This window comes from Oncorhynchus kisutch, linkage group LG13, assembly GCF_002021735.2.
Source record: "Oncorhynchus kisutch isolate 150728-3 linkage group LG13, Okis_V2, whole genome shotgun sequence".
Lineage (NCBI taxonomy): Eukaryota > Metazoa > Chordata > Actinopteri > Salmoniformes > Salmonidae > Oncorhynchus > Oncorhynchus kisutch.
Window position 1 is genome coordinate 72,286,423 of NC_034186.2, and position 18,369 is coordinate 72,304,791.

Sequence of the window (18,369 nt, forward strand, 5' to 3'; positions counted from 1 at the left end):
ATGGACTCATCAGACCAAATGACAGATTTTCACCGGTCTAATGTCCATTGCTCGTGTTTCTTGGCCCAAGCAAGTCTTTTCTTCTTATTGGTGTCCTTTAGTAGTGATTCCTTTGCAGCATTTCAACTTTGAAGGCCTGATTCACGCAGTCTCCTCTGAACAGTTGATGTTGAGATATCTTTTACTTGAACTCTGTGAAGCATTTATTTGGGCTGCAATCTGAGATGCAGTTAACTCTAATGAACTTATCCTCTGCGGCAGAGATATCTCTGGATCTTCCTTCCTTGTGACGGTCCTCAGGAGAGAAAGTTTCATCATAGCACTTCATGGTTTTTACGACGAACTTGAAGAAGCTTTCAAAGGTCTTGACCTTTTTCGGATTGACTGACATTCATGTCTTAAAGTAATGATAGACTGTTGTTTCTTTTTGCGTATTTGAGCTGTTTTGGCCATAATATGGACTTTACCAAATAGGGCTATCTGCTGTATATCACCCGTACCATGGCACAACACAAGGCTCAAACGCATTAAGGCTCAAACGCATTAAGGAAAGAAATTCCACAAATGAACTTTTAACAAGGCACACCTGTTAATTGAAATGCATTCCAGTTGACTACCTCATGAAGATGGTTGAGAGAATGCCATGAGTGTGCAAAGTTGTCATCAAGTCAAAGAGTAGCTACTTTGATGAATCTCAAATATAAAATATAAATTTGACTTGTCGAACACTTTTTTCATAGTTTTGGTGTTTTCACTACTATTCTACAATGTAGAAACTAGTACAAATAAAGAAAAACCCTTGAATGAGTAGGTGTGTCCAAACTTTTGACTGTTACTGTAGGCTTTATGTGTGTTTTATATAAAAAGCAAGACAGAAATGCACGTGTCTGTGTGTAGAGAGAGAGAGAGAGGAGAGAGAGACGGGAGAGAGAGAGAGAGAGAGAGGGGGGGGAGAGAGAGAGAGAGAGAGAGAGAGAGAGAGGGGAGAGAACATACTGTACACAACCACATCAGAGACCCATATATTTTCCCCAAAAAATGATGTAGTTTATCTTTTTCCTTCATTTGCATCTCGTTTCACAATAAAAAACTAAAGAAACCGCCATACCATGAAAATGTAATAAAATAACAATACAAATAATATGTATATAGAATTATACAATTATCAACAAACAGACATGAATAATAATAACAATACAACTAATCGTTAACATAATATGACACTTGTTAATCGCTGGTCTCATGCATACTCATACACCACCCATCCGTTAGGAAAGAGAGGGCGATTACTAAAAATAGAACCAGGAGTTCAACCAGTTCAGAATAAGCGCCTAGCTACATGCAATGACATAAAAGAGAGCCTCATGTACACATTCTTCCTGGCACAAGGTAATTTACACCAGACTGTACTGCATTATATTGCTGCTCCCACCTAGTATACTGTACAGGGCACAATACAAAACTGGAGTTGAAACACATACGCTGTGATGCGCCCAGAGTCTGGGGCTATGGTATAGTACAGACAACACAGACTGTGAGCAATGTTTTCACTCCTCTCATCCCTCTCTCCCCTTTTTCATCTGGTTTCGCAATCAGTTCATTACTCCTCAGGTTCCTATGGTTTGATGCTTCCTTCATTGTTCTTAGTGCTTCTGTTTTGTTGTTTTCTTCTTCCTCCTTTGGGTTTGTCTTCCGTGGGCTTGTTCCCCCTCTCTTCTTCCTCCTTTGGGTTTGTCTTCCGTGGGCTTGTTCCCCCTCTCTTTTTCCTCCCTTACAGGGTCTTGTCGCTTTCCTTCTTTAAGTGGCTGAGGAAGAGAGAAGAGACTGTATGAGACAGGGTCAGGGATGATACACACACACACATACTCGCGCACACACATACTAGCGCACACACATACTCGCGCACACACATACTCGCGCACACACACACACACACACACACACACACACACACACACACACACACACACACACACACACACACACACACACACACACACACACACACACACACACACACACACACACACACCACCCAGCTCCCCTGGTCCCATTAGTAGGCTACCTGTAGTACTCGTCCTGGGTGAGGGAGTGATGGTGGTGGTGGTGGATCCACTGCTGTTCCAGAGCCAGTCTCTGGATCTGCAGCTCTGCGCTCTGGGCCTGCTGCATGGCCTGGAGCTGGTGGGCCGCTGACATGGAACCTGTCAGAGAGGAGGGCTGGGGCAGCTCACGGAACGGAGCGCCTGGAGGGGGAAGGAAAAGGGAAGAAGAAAGGGAGAAGAGGAGAGACAGGTGAGAGGAGGAGTGGAGAAGAGGAGAGACAGGTGAGAGGAGGAGTGGAGAAGAGGAGAGACAGGTGAGAGGAGGAGTGGAGAAGAGGAGAGACAGGTGAGAGGAGGAGTGGAGAAGAGGAGAGACAGGTGAGAGGAGGAGTGGAGAAGTGGAGAGACAGGTGAGAGGAGGAGTGGAGAAGAGGAGAGACAGGTGAGAGGAGGAGTGGAGAAGAGACAGGTGAGAGGAGGAGTGGAGAAGAGACAGGTGAGAGGAGGAGTGGAGAAGAGGAGAGACAGGTGAGAGGAGGAGTGGAGAAGAGACAGGTGAGAGGAGGAGTGGAGAAAAGACAGGTGAGAGGAGGAGTGGAGAAGAGGAGAGACAGGTGAGAGGAGGAGTGGAGAAGAGGAGAGACAGGTAAGGTAGATAGTGACAGAAAGATAGGTACACTAGGTATCATATTCATGATACAACATAGACAGACAGGCAGGCAGAAAAATAAACAAACGGACTGAAAAAAAACAGCCTTTCCCCACCGAAGAGTTGTTGTCGTAGCACCTCACTTTCAGTGAGGGGGTGTGCCAGGATGGGGGTGCCCAACGCTGCCCCTGGGTAGGGTAGGCGGGCCAGGGGAGACCCCGACGCCAACGGGTCCATCAGGGGGTGCACCCCGCCCGCCGCTAGGGGCCAATGATGTAACAGGAAACACAAGGAGATATTTAATAAGAGTCAAAGCATCAACAACCACGTTAACATCAAAATCTGTATCAGACAGGAAGAGCTTTCTCAGGTCCAGCTCAAAAGAGCACCAAATAGTAGTGTGTAGATCATAGTACAAGATCACAACTGTGGTTAGCAGCAGTGGGTACCTGTGTCTTGCTGGTGCAGGTGCAGGTGGGAGTGGATGTGTGAGTGCTGGTGATGATGAGGCGTGACGTTCAACATCTGAAGACGCCCCGGAATCTCTCCTCCTCCTGTTCCTCCTCCTCCACTTCCACCACTTCCTCCACTTCCATTGCTTCCCCCTCTTTCTCTTTCTCTTTCTCTCTCTCGCTCCCTCTCTCGTCCCCTCTCTCCACCGGCTGGCAGCCCCGCTCTGTCTCGCTCTCTTTCTCTCTCCCTCTCTCCACTTCTCTCTCTCTCAGAGGTGGTGGGGGAGCAAGTGGGAGGGGGGTAGGTCTCAGGAGGGGCGGTCACCGGGGCAGGGCCAGGTGGGGGGTGAGATGGGGGGAGGGAGCTGGGAAAGGAGTGCGGTGCGGGGTGATGGAGGGATGAAACAGGGTTGGAGGAGGGTGGAGGAGGAGCGGGCAGAGGTGCAGCTGCAGGGGCCGGGGGTGGAGGGGCTGGTGCAGGTGCAGGGTGAGAGGGGAGCGAGGGAGGATGCAGGGAGAAGGGGGGAGGGTTGGAGAGGGACTGAGGGGCGGGAGGAGGGTTAGGGAGGCGACTCACTGGGGCTAACGCTGGGTTCTGGAGGGGCGGTGGTGGGGGTGGAGGAGCCTGGGGAGGGGGGGTGCCGTAAATGGACACCTCACCTCCACCCCCTCCCCCCAGCAGTAGGGAGTGAGCATGTGCATGAGCGTGTGCGTGGGCATGCGAGTGGGAGTGGGCGAGGGCGAGAGCCGTAGGATCTCCCAAGGAGCCCGGCTGGTACACCCTGTCCTCACTCTTAAACTCAAACCCCGGCTTCATGCGCTCACGGTGGGCTGCCACTGCATGGGGAAACCCCATCCCCCCTAACCCTGCACCCCCCATCCCCCCATGTCCTCCTCCATGCCCCCCTGGCCCTCCCTCCATACTGCCCCCATAGAGGAAACCCAAGATGGCTGCCGCTGTGGCTGCATCAGCAGGCATGTGATGTGGGTGGGCCAGAGCATGGTTCTGGAACTGGGGGAGGAAGAAGGAGGGGTGGACATGGGGGTGGCCATGAGGGTGGCCATGATGGTGGACATGCGGGTGTTGGTGTTGGCGACTAGCCCCTAGGGGGGACATGGCGTGGGGCCGGGCGTACTCGCTCAGGGTCCGCAGTGCCGGGGTGTCAGGGCCCAGGTACGGCCCTCCTAACCCGATCCCCAGAGCCCCCTGTGGGCCAACCACCGTTGAACCCCCCATAGACTGCATGAGGAGGGAGTGTGGGATGTGTTGAGAGAGGGAGGGGTGGAGGTGGGAGTGGTGGAGGTGAGCGTGGGGGTGAGGGTGGGAGTGGTGCTGCTGGGGGTGAGGTTGAGGGTGAGACCCAGGGTTTGAAGAAGAGGAGTTAGGGTCGAGGAGGATGGAGGAAGAGGAGGGGAAGAAGAGAGAGGATCCCTGGCGTATATTTGCATTGTTATTGTCCTTCTGTTGCTGCAGGGAAAGAGGGAGCATTTAAAGAGACAAAATGGAGAAGGAAATTGAGCATTGTGTCCCTCTCCCTCGCTCATCGCCTCCCCCTCCCTGCCTCATTATACTCACTTGTAGATGCCTCTCCAGGTCCCGCTCCCTCTCTCTCTCCCTCTCTCGTTCCCGCTCTTTCTCCCTCAGGTCTCTGGCCCTCTGCTCCACCTCTCTCCGGGCTCTCTCGATCACCTCGTTCCTCTTCTTCCACAGTTTGGAGCCGTCCAGGGGGACGAAGAGAACGTCGCTGCGGGCGCAGGAGTTTCCACTGCCCCGATCTAGAACCCTGTGGAACCTAGAACCACATCAGCAAAATATAACCAATTTGTGCACCAGATTCTGTTCCCATATGATGATACTATCTTTATTATCTGGCAATGTCTTCTGTGACAGGTGTTGTCTTTGATATACTATAGGCCTGTCTACAAAACATCTTCTGTGATGGGTGGTGTTGTCTTTGATATACTATAGGCCTGTCTACAAAACATCTTCTGTGATGGGTGGTGTTGTCTTTGATATACTGTAGGCCTGTCTACAAAACATATTCTGTGATGGGTGGTGTTGTCTTTGATATACTGTAGGCCTGTCTACAAAACATCTTCTGTGATGGGTGGTGTTGTCTTTGATATACTGTAGGCCTGTCTACAAAACATCTTCTGTGATGGGTGTTGTCTTTGATATACTATAGGCCTGTCTACAAAACATCTTCTGTGATGGGTGGTGTTGTCTTTGATATACTGTAGGCCTGTCTACAAAACCTCTTCTGTGATGGGTGGTGTTGTCTTTGATATACTGTAGGCCTGTCTACAAAACATCTTCTGTGATGGGTGGTGTTGTCTTTGATATACTATAGGCCTGTCTACAAAACATCTTCTGTGATGGGTGGTGTTGTCTTTGATATACTGTAGGCCTGTCTACAAAACCTCTTCTGTGATGGGTGGTGTTGTCTTTGATATACTGTAGGCCTGTCTACAAAACATCTTCTGTGATGGGTGGTGTTGTCTTTGATATACTATAGGCCTGTCTACAAAACATCTTCTGTGATGGGTGGTGTTGTCTTTGATATACTGTAGGCCTGTCTACAAAACCTCTTCTGTGATGGGTGGTGTTGTCTTTGATATACTGTAGGTCTGTCTACAAAACATCTTCTGTGATGGGTGGTGTTGTCTTTGATATACTGTAGGCCTGTCTACAAAACCTCTTCTGTGATGGGTGGTGTTGTCTTTGATATACTATAGGCCTGTCTACAAAACCTCTTCTGTGATGGGTGGTGTTGTCTTTGATATACTGTAGGCCTGTCTACAAAACCTCTTCTGTGATGGGTGGTGTTGTCTTTGATATACTATAGGCCTGTCTACAAAACCTCTTCTGTGATGGGTGGTGTTGTCTTTGATATACTGTAGGCCTGTCTACAAAACCTCTTCTGTGATGGGTGGTGTTGTCTTTGATATACTATAGGCCTGTCTACAAAACATCTTCTGTGATGGGTGGTGTTGTCTTTGATATACTGTAGGCCTGTCTACAAAACATCTTCTGTGATGGGTGGTGTTGTCGTTGATATACTGTAGGCCTGTCTACAAAACCTCTTCTGTGATGGGTGTTGTTGTCGTTGATATACTGTAGGCCTGTCTACAAAACCTCTTCTGTGATGGGTGGTGTTATCGTTGATATACTGTAGGCCTGTCTACAAAACCTCTTCTGTGATGGGTGGTGTTGTCTTTGATATACTGTAGGCCTGTCTACAAAACCTCTTCTGTGATGGGTGGTGTTATCGTTGATATACTGTAGGCCTGTCTACAAAACATCTTCTGTGATGGGTGGTGTCTTTGATATACTGTAGGCCTGTCTACAAAACCTCTTCTGTGATGGGTGGTGTTGTCTTTGATATACTGTAGGCCTGTCAACAAAACCTCTTCTGTGATGGGTGGTGTTGTCTTTGATATACTATAGGCCTGTCTACAAAACCTCCTCTGTGATGGGTGGTGTTGTCTTTGATATACTGTAGGCCTGTCTACAAAACATATTCTGTGATGGGTGTTGTTGTCTTTGATATACTGTAGGCCTGTCTACAAAACCTCTTCTGTGATGGGTGGTGTTGTCTTTGATATACTGTAGGCCTGTCTACAAAACATCTTCTGTGATGGGTGGTGTTATCGTTGATATACTGTAGGCCTGTCTACAAAACATCTTCTGTGATGGGTGGTGTTATCGTTGATATACTGTAGGCCTGTCTACAAAACCTCTTCTGTGATGGGTGGTGTTGTCTTTGATATACTGTAGGCCTGTCTACAAAACCTCTTCTGTGATGGGTGTTGTTGTCTTTGATATACTGTAGGCCTGTCTACAAAACCTCTTCTGTGATGGGTGGTGTTGTCTTTGATATACTGTAGGCCTGTCTACAAAACCTCTTCTGTGATGGGTGGTGTTGTCTTTGATATACTGTAGGCCTGTCTACAAAACCTCTTCTGTGATGGGTGTTGTTGTCGTTGATATACTGTAGGCCTGTCTACAAAACCTCTTCTGTGATGGGTGTTGTTGTCGTTGATATACTGTAGGCCTGTCTACAAAACCTCTTCTGTGATGGGTGTTGTTGTCTTTGATATACTATAGGCCTGTCTACAAAACATCTTCTGTGATGGGTGTTGTTGTCTTTGATATACTGTAGGCCTGTCTACAAAACCTCTTCTGTGACAGGAATACATTTCTCAGCCCCTTTATCTATAAATAATAGCTGACATATTATGATAAGTGCCAGTGCCAAAAACAGAGATAAAACCACATAAATCAGTTGGTAGAACTTGTTAGAGTGACATATGATGTAGCCCTTCTGTTGCTATGACGCCTATCCCATCTCACCGTGCTGATTGGCTGGCGTGGATCGGAATGTCCACCGGCTTGGGCTCAGGGGAGGGGCTTCTTAAAACAGGAGGTGGGCTTTCACTCTCCTCCCTCTCCTCTATTGGTTCCTCCTTGATGACAGGTGGGGGAGGTGGACCTGTGGACGAATCAGAATGCCCATCTCTAGGAAGTGAGGAGCTACAGCCAGGGGCCGAAGTGCCATTGTTGTTGCCGGGGTTACTAAGAGGTGGGGGTCCTTTTGAGGCGTTTTGAGGTGAGAGGGACTGAGAGAGAGAGTTGGTATGGCTGCTGCCACTGCTACTGTTACTATTGCTGTTAGTCGGGACCAGGTTGTTCCCACTGTTCCCATTGGAGTGGTAGGGGCCGCTGAAGGGGGCGTGGCTGTTCAAAGTGCTGTGGAAGGGTGAGGGCCGGCAGCCAGGTGACACACCTGAACCAGGAAGTGACATGTTGGCCCCGGAGGAGGAGCCTGGCGGGTAGGAAGGAAACCCTCCCATCTGATTGGTCGAGGGGTTTAGTAAAGGAGAGAGGGGTGTTGCAGGAGTCTGATTGGAGGAAGGGTAATTTGCCGGACGAACGTGATTGGGTACCAGGCCAGAGGGGGGTTGGGGCTGAGCGAGGGAGGTTTGGGGAGTGGGTAGAGGGGGAGGAGGTGGCGGAGGAGGGTAAGGAGCATTCGGAGGGTGTCCATGAGGAGTGGAGGAGGAAGAGGAGGGAGAAAGGGAAGGGGGTTGGGGGGGACCGCCACGGTTTTGGTAGAGAGACGACTCTCGCTGGTTGGTGTCCCTCTCTCGGTCCCTGTCTCTGGGCTGCTGGGCTGGAAAGTGGGGGTGGGGCAGGTGGGGGATCTGAGGTCCACCTGGGTAGTCTCGGCCCAGGTTTGGAGTCATTCCGGGAGGGCTGGGGTACTCACGGGCCGGGCCGGTGGAGGGTGGGCCACCAGGGGGATAGTCCTTGGCCCCAGGAGGGTACTCTCTGTGGAAGTGTTCTGGTCCAGAGGGGGAACTGTGCCTTGTCTGTCCCTGGTCCATCGATGGGGGGTAGTCTCGTTTGGAGGCGCTTTGAGGATGTGGGTGTGGGGGTAGGGTAGGGTGGCTGGGGTTGTTTTGGGGCGAGGAAGGGGGATCGCGGTTTAGCATGGGGGCTGCAGGTAACCCACTGGTTGAGCTTGGGGGGTTTCCTAGTGGTAGGGGGTTATTATTGGGGTTACTATTGCCCCCCACCTCTCTCATCTGGCCCCCAAACTCGCCCCACCGCCCCCCCTCTTTGTCTCTGGGGTGCCCCCTTCCTCCCCCAGCACCGGTGGGTCCAAACTCTCTGTTCTGATTCTCATTACGATTCTGTAAAGGAAACTCCCTTCCTCCTACATCCCTCTCTCCCTCCCTCTCCCTCTCTCTATCCCTCTCTCTTTCTCTGAACCCCCCCGGTCCAAATTCTCTTCCCCCAGGACCCATTGGGGGGTCTCTCCCAGAGCCCTGAGGTCCCAGGCCCGGGTACTCCCGGTTCTGACCCCCAAACTCCCTCCCTTGGACCCCATTAGGACCCCCCATCCCACCAGAAGTGCTGCTGTTACTACCACTACCAGCCGAGAAATCCCTACCTATCTCCCTCCCCCCATACTCCACCCTCACTCCCCCCCTCTCCCTCTCGCCGGCCACCCCCCTCTCCCTTTCCCCTCCCCCGGAAGCGTACCTGGGGAGGTACTCCTTGTGGGGGTGGGGGAGGTAAGGGGGGTGGGAGGAGGACGAATGACGGGAGGAAGGGGGGTTGTAGACGGATGGCAGTTGCTGCTGCTGCACTGGGGGTTGGTGCTGCGGCTGGTGAGTGTGGTGGTTACCAGAGTAACGGGTGTAGCCCCAGCTCCCCTGGCAACCGGTTGCAGTGCCTCCCTGCCAGCCAGTGGGGCTATAGTGATGGGGGTGGGGCGGGGGCTGGGAGGGGGGTAAGGGGCTGGTTTGGGGTAACAGAGAGGGAGGAGCCGTCTTGTTGTCCATCAGTTTCTCACCTTTCTCCATTTTCTCTCTCTCTACCTTGACTTCTGAGGGCAGGTTCTGCCCCCCTAGTTCTAAGGGTTTCAGCGCTGGTGGAGGAGGAAGGGGTGGTGGAGGGGGGTGTGGAATGTTGGGGTTGCCGTGGGGATAGTCTCCCCCGGCGACAGTTGCCTTGGTCACGCACTGAGCTTTAGCTTTGGAGTTCATTCGATTGCCACTGTGCACAGTGTCAGCGCTGGCCGGTCCATACTCCATCTTGCTCACCAGCTTGGAGTCCTGTGAGAAATAGGACTTCCTGACACTATTGCTGTCATTGGCTGAATCCCCTGCTCCGCGGAGAGAGGGAACAGGAGCAGAGGAAGAGATGGAGGAGGATGGCAGCTTCAGAGAAGGGCTGTCCTCTATTCCTCCATCCGTCTTTTCTCCATCCCCGCAAGACTCATCCCCTCTCCCCTCTCTGGCTGCTCTCCTTTCCTCTCCTCCTGTCTTCCCCACTCCTCCCTCTTTCCTTTTCTCCCGTTCCCCCTCTCCTTGCTTTGGTGAGTCTGGACCATCAGAGTCCGAGTCTAAACTGGCTGGTGGCGAGGCAGAGAGACTCGGGGAGGAAGATCGATTGTCCTGGTCGATGTCCCGCCCACTGCTCAGACTATTGGCCAAGCTCCCTACAACTGAACTCCTGCTGCCCTGGGATTGACCATCCTCGTTGTCACTGTCACGTGACTGTCTGGGAGCCGAGGGTGGGGGCGGTATAGTGGGGGGAGTACTGTCAGTTGAATGAGTTGAAGTCGGTGGGTTGGTGACAGAGGAAGAATCCTGATGACATAAGGTGAATATGAGAAAAGTATATATTAATTAAATGTTGACATTAAAACATCCTAATTCAACCTAGTGGTGCAGTTCAACATCACGTTACACTAACCTGGACTTTCTGCCTCTTTGGTGGAGGCACAAGTTCCTCCCCTTCACTCTCTGACGAATCATGGCCTTGCGATCTGTGATTGAAGCGACTGACAGCCAATTCCTCGCCAGCAGCTCTTTGCTACGATACAGAATATGCCATGTATATAATTTTTTTAAGTAAGAAAGACAAACTCAAAGATATGACACTGCAGGTAAAGCAGTATAAGACACACCAATCTGGCACTACAATTGTATGTATAAGGCAACCATGGTGGTGATGACTCATACAGGCACTCATACAGGCATACAGACACACGGCTTCATTAAGGCTTACATGTAGATCAATATCTAATGACTGACAGCCTCTTCTCTCACTCACACACACACACACACACACACTTTACTATAGACAAATCTAGATGGAAAGACTACATGACAAACAAAGCCATAAGGAGAAAGAGACTGCCATTACTAGAGACAGAGAAGGACAACATTACAAGAGATTCTTAGAGAGAACACGGGAAAGAACAGACATAAAACATGATAGGTTCTCACCGTCTGCCTGTCGTTTCGTTCTGCACGAGAAGGGCTGGGATGCGGGCGTCTACCCCTCCTCTCCTCATTGCTTCCCCCCCGCCTCCGCCCACTGCGCATTGGCATCTGAACCGACAGGGGTGGAAGGGGCAAGAAGGAGGAGGAGAAAAGGAGAGAGGAGGAACAAACGAAGAGAGAGAAGGGGAAATGGGGTATGAGGGGGGTAAAGGAGGGTAGAGGGAGGTAGAGGGTGGTTAAAGGGGGGTAATGGGGGTAGAGTGGGTAAAGAGGGGTAGAGGGAGGTAAAGGGGGTAAAGGGAGGTAAAGGGGGGTTGAGGGAGGTAAAGGGGGGTAGAGGGAGGTAAAGGGGGGTTGGGGGGGTAGAGGGACGTAAAGGGGTCAAAACAATAAGTAAAGAGAACAGTAGAGGACAAAACCAAGGAGGAGGAGGGAGAGGGGGAAATAAAAAGTAAGGGATGGAGAGGGCAGAAAGGAGGGGAAAGGGGATCAGGAAGGGTAAGGGGGAATGAAGGATAATGAAATATGGAGGGGGCAGGAATGAGGGAGAAAGGAGAGAGGATCAGTAATGGGTGGGGGAGGGAAGAGAATGAGGAGGGAAAGGAGAGAGGATCAGTAATGGGTGGGGGAGGGAAGAGAATGAGGAGGGAAAGGAGAGAGGATCAGTAATGGGTGGGGGAGGGAAGAGAATGAGGAGGGAAAGGAGAGAGGATCAGTAATGGGTGGGGGAGGGAAGAGAATGAGGAGGGAAAGGAGAGAGGATCAGTAATGGGTGGGGGAGGGAAGAGAATAAGGAGGGAAAGGAGAGAGGATCAGTAATGGGTGGGGGAGGGAAAGGAGAGAGGATCAGTAATGGGTGGGGGAGGGAAGAGAATAAGGAGGGAAAGGAGAGAGGATCAGTAATGGGTGGGGGAGGGAAGAGAATGAGGGAGAAAGGAGAGAGGATCAGTAATGGGTGGGGGAGGAAGAGAATAAGGAGGGAAAGGAGAGAGGATCAGTAATGGGTGGGGGAGGGAAGAGAATGAGGGAGAAAGGAGAGAGGATCAGTAATGGGTGGGGGAGGGAAGAGAATGAGGAGGGAAAGGAGAGAGGATCAGTAATGGGTGGGGGGGGAAGAGAATGAGGAGGGAAAGGAGAGAGGATCAGTAATGGGTGGGGAGGGAAGAGAATGAGGAGGGAAAGGAGAGAGGATCAGTAATGTGTGGGGGAGGGAAGAGAATGAGGAGGGAAAGGAGAGAGGATCAGTAATGGGTGGGGGAGGGAAGAGAATGAGGAGGGAAAGGAGAGAGGATCAGTAATGGGTGGGGGAGGGAAGAGAATGAGGAGGGAAAGGAGAGAGGATCAGTAATGGGTGGGGGAGGGAAAGGAGAGAGGATCAGTAATGGGTGGGGGAGGGAAGAGAATGAGGAGGGAAAGGAGAGAGGATCAGTAATGGGTGGGGGAGGGAAGAGAATGAGGGAGAAAGGAGAGAGGATCAGTAATGGGTGGGGGAGGGAAGAGAATGAGGAGGGAAAGGAGAGAGGATCAGTAATGGGTGGGGGGAAGAGAATGAGGAGGGAAGGAGAGAGGATCAGTAATGGGTGGGGGAGGGAAGAGAATGAGGAGGGAAAGGAGAGAGGATCAGTAATAGGTGGGGGAGGGAAAGGAGAGAGGATCAGTAATGGGTGGGGGAGGTAAGAGCATGAGGAGGGAAAGGAGAGAAGAGAAGAGGAATTGGGAGGGTAGAAGGTGGCAAGAACGAGGAAGAGAGAAGAGAACAGAGAGAGGAATAATTATGACATCAATGTCCACACAGAATACACACAGAGAATATCTTAACCCTCAAAAGTCTTATTAATCTTAAATGATGTCAAATGTAACATCACAATCCATCTCCGTGCAATATAATACAACATATTAACAATAAACACATCTGCAATCTGACCCACACATGCACACTCAGCTACACAGGGGAACAAGGTAGAGATGAAGGAAGCCATTGAAACAGTTCATACCGATTCTTTGTGAGTTCGAGTTTTCATCGTGACTCCTTTATGATGTCCATCCCTCCCCACAGGCCATAGCAGTGAATGAAGTGGTGTCCTTGTCTTTCTCTGTAGGACTGAAAATCACCTCACCACCATCTGAGCTTCTACAACCTGGAAAAAACACCACAATGATGAATTGTCTACCTAACCAGGCCAGTCCCATTGAATTAGGTAGCATCAGAAAACCCATACAAATCAAATACAATAATACAACAACAATAAAACAACACATTATTTTACAGGACACGTTACAGTGCACCATCAATCATAATAACAAATGATGTACACATGTCGAAGGATAAATATTGAATAATCAATATCGAACAATAACATCAACATTACAACTACGGTTATAGGCAATTCATTGCAATGGTGGACTGATTAACCTGGCATGGCTTTGAGTGCATGTACAAGTCAAGGATCCTCAACACAGCGATGCTACAGGAAAACCGATATCTGACTCATATCACACTTCAATACGGAATGGATGCATTGATGAGTAATACACCGCAGTTCAGTTCATTCAGAAGAATCACAGTTAAAGGAAAACTCCACTCAAAAACGATATTTTGGTATTTGTTTCATTAGTCCATTGTTGATATAGTCCCAAAAATGTTGCATGTCAGAAATCAAGTTTTCAAGATATATAACTTTAAAACACAGAAATACAGCCGGTATGGTGCATTTTGATTCATACTGCAACAATGGACTAATGAAAAAAATACCAAAATATAGTTTTGTGTGGTTTTCCTTTAAGGACATGTAATCTGTACACAGATTTAGGGATACTGTCGTGTATCACAATAAACACATTTGGAAGAAAATATTGTGTGCACAGATTATTCCCTTATGCTGATGAACATTCGTACTTGGATACTGTACAGAACCTTCCCAAAGAAATTGGATGTGTGTTTGAGTTCAGCCTGGGTCAGAAAGAGTTTAAACTGTTATAGCCATCTCTATTTGATACTGAGCCTCAGGTAACCAGCGGGGCTATTAGAACCACATTAGCTCATTTATTTCACCTTTATTTAACTAGGCAAGTCAGTTAAGAACAAATTCTTATTTACAATGACGGCCTAGGAACAGTGGGTTAACTGCCTTGTTCAGGGGCAGAAGGACAGATTTTTACCTTGTCAGCTCTGGGACTTGATCTTGCAACCTTCTAGGTTACTAGTCCAATGCTCGAACCACTAGGCTACCTGCCACCCCTTACCTACCCTCCAGGAGCCCAGCCCCAGACCCAAACCTACATGGGGTTAACAGTCTGATAATTCATTCATTCATAGATTCTAGGGCTGGGAATTACCAGGGACCTCACGATACGACATTACCATGATACTTATGTGCTGATACGATGTGTATTGCGATTTTCACGATTCTATGTTTTGCACATTGACACTTGTTTTATTGCGATTCGATGTTCCAAAAATATTGCTCAGACAACAGATCATGAGAAAGCGAGTTTTGATCAGTCATGGGAAAATAATATTGCAATATTGTCAAAACAATACGATACAATATATTGTCAAAAATAATATCCCAATATGTAACTGATCTTCCCCCCATCACTAATAGATACAGGTAATTGACCATGACATGCAACATATATGTCCAACTCATTCACCCATTCATTGTTTAGGGTAGTAGACTATGAAATATGACACGGGCTGTACAGGTCCAACTCATTCACCCCTTCATTCATTAGGGTAGTAGACTATGAAATATGACACGGGCTGTACAGGTCCAACTCATTCACCCCTTCATTGTTTAGGGTAGTAGACTATGAAATATGACACGGGCTGTACAGGTCCAACTCATTCACCCCTTCATTCATTAGGGTAGTAGACTATGAAATATGACACGGGCTGTACAGGTCCAACTCATTCACCTCTTCATTGTTTAGGGTAGTAGACTATGAAATATGACACGGGCTGTACAGGTCCAACTCATTCACCCCTTCATTCATTAGGGTAGTAGACTATGAAATATGACACGGGCTGTACAGGTCCAACTCATTCACCCCTTCATTCATTAGGGTAGTAGACTATGGAATATGACACGGGCTGTACAGGTCCAACTCATTCACCCCTTCATTCATTAGGGTAGTAGACTATGAAATATGACACGGGTTGTACAGGTCCAACTCATTCACCCCTTCATTCATTAGGGTAGTAGACTATGAAATATGACACGGGTTGTACAGGTCCAACTCATTCACCCCTTCATTCATTAGGGTAGTAGACTATGAAATATGACACAGGTTTTACATGTCCAACACATTCACCCATTCACCCAGTCAAGCTCATGTGTACCGAATGAGGATATAAATAGAACAGTGGCACACTGGGTGATATAAAGGGATATATTTAGCCAGGTAGTTAGCACTGACAATGGAGGTCCTTGTGTTCAACCCATCGAGCAGTAAACACACAGATTCAGTGTGTGTGTTTGAATTATCACAGGTACAGTAAATCTGATGGTGGAACCATTACTACATATATGAATTATTAGTGCATACTGCATATGTTGACTTATTCATACACTCACACACTGTATACAAACAGTTACAGCTGTTAGTTACAGATTCACACACAGACACACACAGACACACACAGACACACACATTGAATAGTAGTGTATAGTCAGTTGGCATGAATTCAACATCAGGTGAGTGTGTGGGACCGACTGACTTTGAACCTGGACTAAGTGCCACAAGACTCTGTTATCCTGCTGAGCTAAAGCCTAGGCATTAGCCCGGAGAGCTAACACAAGTCCACGTCTCAGACTAGGCTACTCGTCAGTCATCAAGCTATCTTGGTTCACAGAACCACCTCCTTTACACGTGCAATGTGCATAGCTCTACAGTGACTTTACCCATAGACTTGTTGTCTACTATATTGCAGTAGTTAGAGAATTCACAATTCCACACACTCAATGATAAACATTGAGCCATCACTTGTACTACGGAATCAATATTTGGGAAGTGTAGGCCTATGGGCCCAATGTAAAGCAGATATGGATCCTAATGACACATAGATACCGTTTACAGTCACTGTATATCTTAGTCACAGGTGGCTGGCTGCTACTATTCATGGATTCATTTGCTGGTCCCTGGCTGTGGTCCATCAACACTAAAAGCAAACACAGCATTTACCATAGCTTATAATAATCACACAACGTACAGCAATGGTCAAACACAGCATTTACCATAGCTTATAATAATCACACAACGTACAGCAATGGTCAAACACAGCATTTACCATAGCTTATAATAATCACACAACGTACAGCAATGGTCAAACACAGCATTTACCATAGCTTATAATAATCACACAACGTACAGCAATGGTCAAACACAGCATTTACCATAGCTTATAATAATCACACAATGTACAGCAATGGTCAAACACAGCATTTACCATAGCTTATAATAATCACACAACGTACAGCAATGGTCAAACACAGCATTTACCATAGCTTATAATAATCACACAACGTACAGCAATGGTCAAACACAGCATTTACCATAGCTTATAATAATCACACAACGTACAGCAATGGTCAAACACAGCATTTACCATAGCTTATAATAATCACACAACGTACAGCAATGGTCAAACACAGCATTTACCATAGCTTATAATAATCACACCACGTACAGCAATGGTCAAACACAGACACACACATATGTGCACATGAACTGTTTATCGCTCTCACACACATGAAATCATTCAAATGAAATATGTGATGCATCGCAGCATGTCTTTAGCCCGTGTAAGTATGCATGCAGTTACACAGCTCACATCACCGACAGACACCGACACGCAGACACCGAGAAGCAGGCACCGCAACGGTTCTCTTTCTTTCTTCTCCCGCTACTGTTATTGATACACATGCAGATGCGACCGGCTCTGCTATTCTGTACAACAAGCGAGCTACATCGGAATAGACTACACAGGCGATGTAGACGCTATGTGCAATAGCACATATTGGCTAACACTGATAATGCAGAATAGAATGGGTCCTGTGTCTATCTATGCCTGTCGTGTTTCTTCCATAGGGTACTATTTTTTTTCTCCGTGTCTTGAAAAAATAATTCGGAATAGAATGGCGAAAGGCATTCTTTACCGACTCACCGAGACGCCTTTTCTCGTTGGAATGTGAGTGCATCTGTTGTGCGTTGTAACCTAACACACATTTTACCCGGGCATGAATTACACATAACGCATGATTGTTAACGCACAAAGAAAGGGGGGGGAAGACACAAACGTGGCCAACAAGAATAGCAAAAATATATAAGCATCCATTTTCCCTTCTCCTTACCTATGATATCCAGCGATGCGTGTCCCCTTTCACTCTCCCTTTCTTTAACCGTCTCTCTCGGTTTATACTGTACGTTGACATACACACATAGGAGCAGCACGCGCACCTATAAACAGAGGCTGCTGGATCATATTGCAACGGTTCCGCAAAATAATGCAGAAATTTCTCTCTCCTTCCCAAATCGTTGCAGGAAAAAACGGGGTGCCGCTGAAGACTGTACGAATTGATGCGTACGTTTGCCTCTTCCCCACCCCCTTCTCCCCCTTCTCTTTCTCCCCCTTCCTCCGTTAAGACGACTTGCACTTTTTGCCGTCGGTACAGTCACAAAATCTACTGAGGGCGAGCAAGGGATGCACTTCGAGGGAGAGAGAAAGAGAGGGCGAGGAGGGCGTGATTTGCATATTCTTAAGGAATGGGGGAGCGAGAAGAAAGGGAGGCAGGGAGAACGAAGAGGCGCAGAGGGCCAACACTCAGAAGAGGGGAGGGAAGGAGAGAAGTCCCTTTTTCAGTTTTATCTTCCCCCACTCCAATGTAGGATCACTGTGCATTAGCCTATAGGCTACTTTGCATGGATCCTTTATACACACAATAACTCTCAAGTTACAGAATCTTACCTTCTCTCCCTTTGTTCTATAACTTCTCCCCCATCATTGTATTGATGGGCACATGGCTACAGCATGCAGCCCAACGTGTAGTCAAACAGCATCGATCTGAATAATGCCATTATAGCCTAGATAATAGTGCAGTCTCAAAGTTTTGTATCCATTCTATTCATGCCTAGAACGGAGTTCTTCTTTGAGTGTATAACCCTTTCCCCTAAAACCTAGGCCGAGGCCTACCCCGGTTCTTCTCCTTCCACCTCTCTCTCCCTCTCCCGGTCTACCTCTCTCTTTTACTCTGCACAGTGTCGGGGGAGCTAGCTACAGTGTGATCAGTCAAGCGGTTCTGCAAACCACCTCCCTACTCTCTCCTTTCGTTTTTTCTTCTCCCCATTTGCACAGCGCCCTGTCCCGTCTCCTATTGTGTAGTAACCATAGTAACCATGTGAAGGAGGGAACTACTGCGCTTGC

At 48.4% G+C, this 18,369-nt stretch overlaps 1 protein-coding gene across 2 annotated transcripts; it reads right to left on the bottom strand.

Moving 5' to 3' along the window:
• Positions 1-1,023: 1,023 nt before the first annotated feature.
• Positions 1,024-18,304, bottom strand: LOC109900578 (atrophin-1). 2 transcript variants are annotated; one of them, XM_031787182.1, is made up of 11 exons: positions 17,914-18,304; positions 17,300-17,405; positions 12,941-13,084; positions 10,950-11,054; positions 10,414-10,533; positions 7,501-10,307; positions 4,723-4,939; positions 3,144-4,614; positions 2,811-2,954; positions 2,066-2,246; positions 1,024-1,805 (listed from the first exon to the last, which is right to left on the bottom strand). In XM_031787182.1, the coding sequence occupies exons 3-11, from the start codon at positions 12,965-12,967 to the stop codon at positions 1,772-1,774; spliced, it is 5,106 nt and encodes a 1,701-aa protein (XP_031643042.1). In that variant the 5' UTR covers positions 12,968-13,084; positions 17,300-17,405; positions 17,914-18,304; the 3' UTR covers positions 1,024-1,771. The 2 variants fall into 2 exon arrangements, with proteins under 2 accessions (XP_031643042.1, XP_031643043.1); XM_031787183.1 differs by lacking the exon at positions 17,300-17,405.
• Positions 18,305-18,369: the final 65 nt, after the last annotated feature.